The 9,817-nt window shown below is 43.0% G+C and overlaps 1 protein-coding gene across 1 annotated transcript in view; it reads right to left on the bottom strand.

The window, feature by feature from the left end:
* Positions 1 to 5,924, bottom strand: part of LOC310987540 (NACHT, LRR and PYD domains-containing protein 12-like) — a 427,459-nt gene extending 421,535 nt beyond the window's left edge. Inside the window, exon 1 of the mRNA XM_083973848.1 lies at positions 5,743 to 5,924. Coding sequence (XP_083829974.1) covers positions 5,743 to 5,876 — 134 coding nt within the window. The 5' untranslated portion in view covers positions 5,877 to 5,924. The remainder of the gene's footprint in view (positions 1 to 5,742) is intronic.
* Between the last annotated feature and the right edge of the window lie 3,893 nt (positions 5,925 to 9,817).

Below are 9,817 nucleotides of genomic sequence, written 5' to 3' on the forward strand. Positions count from 1 at the left end.
GGTGATGGTGGTGGGGTGGGGGGGGGGGTCATCATCACCACCACTACTTCAAAAAATCCTAGCGGAAACACTGTGTACTCCGTGCTCCTCTCTCCCTCGCACACTGCAGTTCTCATCGCCAATTGACCTTTCGCAAAAGCCCCGTCCCCCCTTAGTTAGGGCCACGGGCAATCGCACCGGGCACTTCTGTTATTGTGTGGATTTTTTCCTAGTTATTAGGGCCACGGGCAATCGCACCGGGCACTGATCCCAGGGGACCAGTGCCCGGGCGAAGTGATCTGTGTTTTGTTCTGATAGGAGTTACCGTTTTGTCACAGTAAGCCTAAATGTGAGACCGGTGCAGAGGCTAGCCCGACAAGCTTCTCGACGCTGCCCGAGTGTCAACAGTGTTTTTATTTTGAGCGTCTTGCTCAGAGGCATATGAGCACTATATTATGAATATTAATAATCACTTAACAACCTGACACCACTGCAAAATTGCGTGGTCACAATGTAAACATAATGGTGATCAAAATACGGCTTTCATCGATTCATAAATTGCATCATGTAGTGCAAGTCTGGTCACTTCCCTGCTGTTTTGCTAAACCTCCCCCTCGGTCCTGTGCATGTATTTTCAACGAAGCCTTTCATAATCAATCAGTGGATCGATGAATTATCATATGTTACGATGTATAGTCTTATTTGTCATAAACAAGAAAATACGGGACGTGGTGTTTGTGTTGCGGACCGAGACCAGAGCTTTTTCTTTTCTTTTTTTCTCCCCACTGAGAGGAGAGCTGTGAAACCATTCAATAAGTGCACTAGTAGGCCCTACAGTGTTTCCTCATACGTACAGCTCCTTCTATTTTTTTTAATTGTCGCATACACCGCTGCATGTCTTCCGTTAATCTCCTCATAGCGCTGTTTGTTATTGGCATTCACACACAGAGAGAGAGAAGCGCATGCTGCAGCAGTGCGTGGTGAAAGTGAAAGTTGTATCCCCCCATCCATCCATCCATCCATCCATCCATCCATCCATCCATCCGACAGCCGCTACTCCTTAAAAAAAAAAAATCCTAAAGGAAACACTGTAGTAGTGAGTGATTTCGGATACAGCCCTAGTCCTGCTAGCTTACCTTGGAATAGATGTAGGCTAAGTAGGCTATTCTTGTTTATTTTCATGACATTTAGCTGGGAGGGGGAGAAGGGTCCGGCTGCGGGGTGGGGGTGGGGGCTTCCACACGGTTTGACCCATTGTAGGCACCTCTCCTGTTGTGTTTTCAGCTTTGGGAAGGGAAAGAACACTCCCCCACATGACTCCCCCAGCCAAACTCTTCGGGTAACTACTGTCCGACAATACACTTTGCTTGTCGGAGGTCTGAAGCTTGACGGACCTTGTTTACATAGTAACGGTTGCTAGGATGTCTGATTGGACAATGACCGTTCGGGGGCGTGGTTTTGCGAAAGGTCAATTCCTCCTGTTCTTTAAAAAGGGTGTAATTCCGGTACACCGTGGTCAGAATTGTAAATGTACGCACTTTTTCCTGCCAGGTTTTAACTTGATAGATTCCAAATTTGGCGGAGAAAAGTGCGTAAACACAAAACGGGGGAAAGAGGGTGTAAAAAAAAAGGTGTATCCACAATGATAAATGAGGCCCTGACAGATGTTCACTCTCACTTTGTACACAGCTGCTCTGATTGGCTGTCTGCAGCTCACCTCTGGTTCTGGGTCTTTGTCCACACTGGGGACAGGAGGGGGGTCCTGAAGAACCAGACTGGTCCCAGTCTGAGGTGAAGCACTGTCTGCAGAACCAGTGTCCACAGCTGGTGGAGACTGGATCCTTCAGGACGTCCTGACAGAGACCACAGCAGGACAGCTGCTGGTCCACAGAGACACCACTCCTCTTCCTCCTGTCAAGACATTTCTGGATCAACAACAGGTCACAGCTCCACATCTGAGCTCTGATTGGTTAACCTCCTCAAGGGGGCGGGGCTTCAGTAAGCAGAGGAGCAGAGAGAGAGAAAGTAGAGGAAGACGAGTGTAGAGAGACGAGCTGAATGAAGACCTGGTCCTGAACTCAGCTGGTTTCTTGAAATTAAATCTGGACTCTAAAACAAACTCCCTGTTAGTTTGAGTCTCTTCAGTTCTGCGTCATCTCGTCTGGTTTTTACTCCAAATGTGTGAAATTCAGGGGTGAAAGTAGTTTTAAATTATTTCCGGTACTATTACCAAAAGTAATTTTTCTCTGCGTTATTGTTATTATTACTGATTTTAATTGGGACATTTTGCAACAAACGTTAAACGTGTGATTAGGCCTGGGACGATAATCAATAAATCAATTAATCGCACGATAAATGAAAATGAACTCGACAGTTTTTCCGGCCTCGATAAATGGCCATGTGCATGCGCACGTATTTGTTTTAGTCTCTGGCCTCCAACCAGGCTGGATGACAAGAGGCTTCACTCTGTGCATCGGTCTCAGCACCTGGGCCGTTTGTTTTGCAGAATGAAAGGAGTGAACCCTCTTCTCAGTCATCCAGGATCTTTGTTTCCCAGAATGCATTTGGCAGCAACCCGCAGCGCTAGCTGTAAAGCTAAGCAGCTAAAAGCTATTTTGCCGTAATTCTTGCTGCCGCGCTGTTAACACGTCACTTTTTAAAGTTTTAATATTTTTTCATGCAAGAAAGTCACAGTTTAGATCCCCAGTCTGTGGTCAGTTTATCCACACATCGCCTGTTAGGAGATTTCCTCCGATGTTTTTGGAGCTAATGTGGTAGCAGCGAGCAGGAGGAGCGGGGCTTCCCACAGCCTGCAGCATGGATGTATTATGGTCTGCAGCAGCTCACGGGCCGGTCAACCTCCGTCATTGGGGGAGAAAACGACTAAGAAAACTTATCAGCAGGTTTTTAGAGGTTTACCGCCGGCTGGTTTAATACTTTATAGGAGATAAATGTTAGTCTCATTGATGAAATCTTACATCTGTGGAAGTGACATTAGTTTGTTTGCAGGGCCGTCCCTGACCAAAATGGGGCCCTAAGCGAAAAAATTTCGTCGGGCCCTCCTATAATCGATTATAATGCAAACTACACTAATACTGGCAGTTTAGCAGTTATATACTTATACTAATATTAATTTAAAAAAAACAATTGCTATCGCTATCTATTATTACTATTATTGTCATTATTATCATCATTATTATTATTATTATTATTATTATTATTATTATATAGGCTACAACTACAATCCTAATAAAACATACTAATTCAGTACCAAAGAGACTGATATTTCAAAATGTAGCTACATTCAAATTTAGTTCCTTCTGTCAACCAAAGTATCAAATACACTCATTTCTATCAATATTTATCTCTAATATCTCCTCCAAAGCCGCCTGTCATAGATTAAATTCACCAACAGATCCTTGTGTGGAGATAAAATAGATTATAAAGTTTAGCCGAAAATACGACCAACAACTGATAAATTTACCACTGCCTTTCAACAGAGGTGAATATGCAGACAAAGGTGTTAACAAGACATTTAATAAATGATAAGGGCCGCTGGAAAATGACTTTCATCTCCAGACCACAGTCCACATGGAGGCTAGCAGCATCTCTCCTCCTACCTGCAGCAGCAGCTGTGCTGAGCATGGAGGTTTAGTGCTTGCTTATGCCACAAAGTTTTACATTTTTACTAGTGCTGGCTTTAACACCATTAGCAGCGTTGACGGACATTAACCCAGCCCAGCACTAACTTCAACAAATGCCCACCTTCGAGAGAAGCACGAGTTTCTTGTTTTGGTTTTTTCCCCTCTTGCTCGCGCCTGACTCGTTCTTTTCGAAGCCGTGATCATGTCTTCACCTGCAGCTGCTTGACAAGTGCCTGCAGCGCATCTGACCAGTGATTGGTCAGATCGACGCGTGACGGCGCGTGCGGTGTCAGATTACAAAAAAAAGGGTCTCTTCTCCCTCTTCTCCTGCCTCGCGCTGACAGCTGATCTAGTAGCGCGCACCACGGCTGTGCATATGCGCATCCTTTGTGCAAAACGGGGCCCCTATTGGATCGCGGGGCCCTACGCACTGTGCGTGATCTGCGTGTAGGCAGGGGCGGGCCTGTTTGTTTGAATGAAAAGTGGAGCTTCAGGTGTGTAACGTTATTGGACAGAAGAGCTGCACTGCACTGTTTATTATTTTCTGTTTATTAATTTTTTTTTAGGATAGTAGCTATATAAGTTCTTGTCATTCCTATTACAATGGTTAAAAGAATACTCATGAGAAATAAAAGTTTATTGCATTTAAAAGGGTCTACTTGCATTATTATGAAATATTATTATTATTATATTAGTGGTTAATTTGTTCTAAAAAATAGTGTCAATAATATCGTTTATTGTCAATAATTTGTGGGACAATATATCGTCCAGCAAAATGTATTATCGTCCCAGGCCTACGTGTGGTACACGAGTCAGCTGTAGACAATAAGGGAATTTTGAAGATCACTGGCCCCACCATTCTAACCACTGGCCCAGGACAATGTCAGGTATTGATCCCCATAATAACGAAAAAGAACATATCACAGCCAATTCCTGCGGTCTCGCCATCAAGGCTGGAGCTTTCTTATATACTGATACCAATACCAATACTAGTAAATTTCCACAATTCTCGATACTTATTCAATAACACGATTTAAGAAGAAGAAAAAAAAACATGTGCTTCTAAATTAGGCTAATTTATTTAATAAATAAATAAATTAACTGTTTCACATCAAACTTGTATTTAAGATCCACTGTGGTTTAACAATGAAGTAAAAACAGAGTTAAAATGGTAAATATGCCTCAACACAAACGGAAAGTCATGTAGTCATTACTTTTATCTTCCAGTAGTTCAATGATACAACTGTTGTTCTCATTCATTCCCTTTTAGGCTGTTTCCACAGACTGGTGCAAAATTGACTCATTGTTTCATTTTTCAGCTCTGTTTTCATGTTTACACACGTTTGTTTTTTCTCCAAACCATCATGGATGTATTATGGTCTAAACTTGCACCACCGCTGTGGCGCACACCGAGCAGCTGGAGCCACGTTCACATAAACGGGCCGCGAGCTCGACTGTAGCCGCACCGAGACCCAGCGCGTGCTCTGGCCCGCGTGTAACGACACAACGTGCTGAGGGAAAAGTTTCACGGTACCGAAGGAAAAGGTTCTTATCAGTTCTCGTGACAGCCTTCAATCAGCAGCAGTGAGTGAGCTGCACGCGTTCCGTGGGAGCGGGCGAGCTGTGACACTGCAGTTGCTTGCAGGTGGTGTGGATGTAGATGTCTCTGTCTTTGATCGGGTCGGGATCTCCTAACACTGTGTGTTAGCGGTAATTACACTTTTCACTACATGTTGTGGAGAAGCTCAGACAGTCACAGACAGGAAACAGGAAACACTGATCACTCCTGTCTGGTTCCTGACTTTTCAAAATAAAAGTCTGTGTGTATCAGCTGCTTTAATCTCTACTGTGACTTCAGTTTAAAGGCTCAGACGTGTGGATCATTAAAGTGTTGGTGCAGCAACGTTCACACTGACTGAGGCTGATGACACAGGAACATGAGGACGCTGTGCTTCATCAGTCTGATGGACAGAGTGTGTGTGCATGTTTCTGTCTCTGAGGTTTGTTGTGAACCTTCAGAGTCTGATGGATCTGGTTCCTGGTTTCTCTCTGTTTCCTTCACGTGAGTCTAATGACTGAATCATCTTCAGCTCAGTTTACAGTAGAAACCCTCTCTTACTGTGAGTCTGAAGGTTCAGGTCCAGGTCCAGGTCCAGGTCCAGGTCCAGGTCCAGGTCCAGGTCCAGGTCCAGGTCCAGGTCCAGGTCCAGAACTGAATTCTGGAGGAAGCTCTTTGGACCGGTCACTCCTCATGGACAGACAGATGGATCCTGGAGACTCTGCTCTTAGTCTGTGGTTCTGACCTCTGCAAACACAAACATGTTTTTATTCACATCGATCACTGATCAATACTCATGTTAAGTTATGATTTTCTTGAGTGTTACCAAATACATGACTGACATTTGGAAATCAATCAGTCCACCTTAAATGTCAGTATGAACATTTGTTTGAGCTCTCTACACTTCAGACACTTTAGTGATGATCAGATCTTCAAGTGCTTCAGTCCCTCTCTATGTTTCAGTGAGTTATGTGAACTGTGAATATTTGATTTCATCACTTCCTGAATACAAGTTTCAGAGTATTGATCGATGGCTGCAGCTGATCCATATCTACCACTGTCACTGACATGACAGCAATAAAGTTCACAGTGTAGAACAAACAACTGAATAATTAAGTTCAGGAGAGACGGTCCTAGTTCTCAGGGTTTATCACAGCAGCTTTCTGATATTTGGTCAAGACTAAATGTACTGTCTTTAAGGGTTAAAAGTTAAAATGTTAAGTTAAAGTTAAGAAGTTAATAAGCAGGTCTAAAAAGTATATGTGCTTTGGTTCAGAGAAACCGTGTCAGAGTGAGCGCTCGGCTCGTCAAGTCCAGCTATGCTGTGTGTTTGTTGCATGCTCAGGTGAGAAAAGTGAGTACAGACAGCTAACAGACTGCTGAAATCTTATTGTTTTCCTACACTTTTTGCCTTGGAGAATATTTATCTTAAGTATTATTTGTGAACAGTGTTTTGAGTTTATTTCCCTGCAGGTTCACCTGGGGTCTTCTTCATTGGTGGTGATTGGTGTTTACAGACCCCCATCTGCCAGTGTTACTTCTTTAGATACATTGGCAGAACATATCTAACGTATGTAAATTTCGAAATGATTGTTGTGGGTGATTTTAATGTGAACTGACTGAGCGGCACCTCAGAATATATGAGAGATGTATTTCTTAACTTTAATCTAACTCAATTTATCACTGAACCTACAAGATCCAATACGAAGGACCAATCAAAATCAACCTTAATTGATCTTATTTTCTCTAATAGAGTTGATAAGATAGTTGGTACTGGAGTTTTTGTGCTGGGTAGCAGTGATCACTGCCCCATAGCATGTGTGAGGAGTGCACTTAGTCTTAAGACTTTTGATGAACAACTCTTCTGTGAAGATGTAGCATATGTTTTTGCCAGTCTTGCAGAGAACAACAGTGATGTTCAGGTTGCTCTTCACTCCTTTGCCAATACCTTTATTTCAATTGTTGATAAACATGCCCCTCTCAAGAGGCTTAAAATCAAAGAAAGGATTGCACCCTGGTTTAACAAAGAGCTATCAGCCTTACTCTGTGAGAGGGATAAAGACTGGTCAAGAGCAAGGCATTCAGGTGATCCTTCACACTGGTTACACTTCAGACAACTTAGGAATAAATGTACTTCAGCCCTGAGAAAATCAAAATCCAATTATAGCTGCTGCGCAGCAATGGTCGGGGCCGGGCTAATTTTTTTTATAGACAAAATTAGGCAATTTTAAAGTGAAAGTTGCAAAGCCGTAGCACATATGGTTGATATGTTATGAATTTATTTTCAAAGTTTTTAAATTTAGATACGTGCTGTAATGCCACCATCAGGACTATTGTCTTGTGTTACTAGTTGACAACATCTGGCATTTTGAAATGTCATCATCATCACTCTTGCTGGGGCTTGAACCCAAATCCTCTGGCACCAAGAACCAGCTCCTAACTCACTGAGCTGATTGTCTGGAAGTGAGCCCTGATGCGTGGCTTCTCAAATAGATTCAGGCTACGTTTACATGGAAAACGCAAAAGTGGCGTTGCGTTCTCACTTTTTATTTCGTGTTTAGACAAGCATTTTTGGGGTGGAAATCTGTGTGCATACGGTGATGCAAAAATCTGTGGAATTCATGCATGCCAGGCGCCTAGGTGGCAGTGTGCCACACAACACCACCAAGTCTGCACGCCTGTGTACAACCAAGAATTTTTTCATCTTTTTGATTTCTGGCAAGGCAAGGCAAGGCAAGGCAAGGCAAGGCAAGGCAAGGCAAGGCAAGGCAAGGCAAGGCAAGGCAATTTTATTTGTATAGCCCATTTTTACAAACAGTTTGTCTCAAAGGGCTTTACATTCCATCGTAACAACATCCTCTGTCCTTAGACCCTCACATCGACTGAGGAAAAACTCCATGGAAAACCCTTTTAACAGGGAAAAATCAGAGAAACCTCAGGGTGAGCAACAGAGGAGGGATCCCTCACCCAGGACGGACAGACGTGCAATAGATGTTGTTACAGACAAGAAAACAGTTTACAGTTTGTCACAGAATGTCACAGAATGTGGGAAACAAGCCTGTATGCCGGCCATCGTAAATCTGCCCTCCGTGCCCTCCTAAGGTCATAGCAATCGCTAGTTTTTTTCACTGATTATGCATGGAAAGTAGGACTTCCTAAGAAGAAGAAAGAAGAAGAACATTGAGGAAAACAATAGGGTCCTGGCAGCTGATGCTGCCCGGACCCTAATTATTATCTAAATCTCATCACTAGCTCCTCCTCAAACCCCGCAATGTTTTGGAAAGCAGTAAATATGGATAAAAATAGAAATAAGATATCCAAAATCCCTCTACTAAGCAATGCAATGGGTAACCCGGTCACACTAAATGATTCTGAAATATGCCATATCTTAAACAAACATTTTGCAGAAGCTGCAAGAAGGTATTTGATAAGGAGTATCCGGAGCTCCACCTCGATAACTCTGATTCAGGCAGTTGTACTGCTAATAATATCAAGTCTCCCAAGGGTCATATTTCTTGTTTCTCCTTCCACCCATTCACATGCAGTGAGGTGTTTGATACATTACACGCTATAAATCTATAAAGTGCTCTACCAGTGAGGACAATCTAGATTCCTTTTTCTTAAAACTTGCAGCAGCAATCATCACCCAGCAACTAACGGGCGCATGACGTCTGTCCGACTACCCATTTCTCCGACCATACATTTCTTTATTTTTGCGTCCATTAGTCCGACCTCCCACTTCCCCGACTTAAGTAGCCCTAACCCTTAACCTCACCCTAAACCTAACCTTAACACTGTAGAATGGGTAGTCGGAGAAATGAGCCGTCGGAATTTTGGGCAGTCGGACTGATGTATGCTCCCCGCAACTAACAGACATGTTTAATCCATCCATCTCAAGTGGAAAATTTCCAATACAATGGAAATCAGCACATGTGGTCCCCTTACATAAAGGTGGAGAAAGAGATAACTTGAATAATTATCGCCCTATTTCCAAATTACTCTGTCTAGCAAAAATAATGGAATCCTTGGTCAGCTCTCAATAAGAGAGATGTTCCTACACCCTACTTTCCCAGACTTCCTTCTGCAATTGTAAATTCAAGTTCCTTTACACTTAACCATCTGTGATGCCCATCTTCCCACTTCCTAATTCACACTCAAACCCCTTTGTATTTTAAATTGTATCTCTTAACTCCATACCTCGGGAGACCGGTGATGATACCTTCAAAGGTGAAGGTGTGAAAACACAATCAGGGAAGGGGCCGGCCAAAGGACATACACACCCCAGAAGTGGACCTTCCCTCAGCTATAAATGTTTAGGTTTTCCCTTTGTTCGGAGTCTTTTCTTTACCATCACCTGCTCAGGTAGAAACTGACCTTTCCTTGCAAGGAAATAAAAATAATGTCGGCCGGCGAAGTCTCTATTTCATTATTCACCAACAGCAAACAGCTAAGAATTTCCACGACACTACTCACTTTTAAATCCTTTTCAGTCTGGTTTCAGGGCCAACCATAGCACAATCTCAGCAATCACACTGGTGACAAACAACATCATATCGGCATTAGTACAACTACTGCTTAATGCAAAGCAGTAGTTTATGTTTGATTAATGATAAATAAATAAAAATGGGCATGACAG

Source organism: Trachurus trachurus (assembly GCF_905171665.1).
Source record: "Trachurus trachurus genome assembly, chromosome: 6".
In the NCBI taxonomy this organism is placed as follows: domain Eukaryota; kingdom Metazoa; phylum Chordata; class Actinopteri; order Carangiformes; family Carangidae; genus Trachurus; species Trachurus trachurus.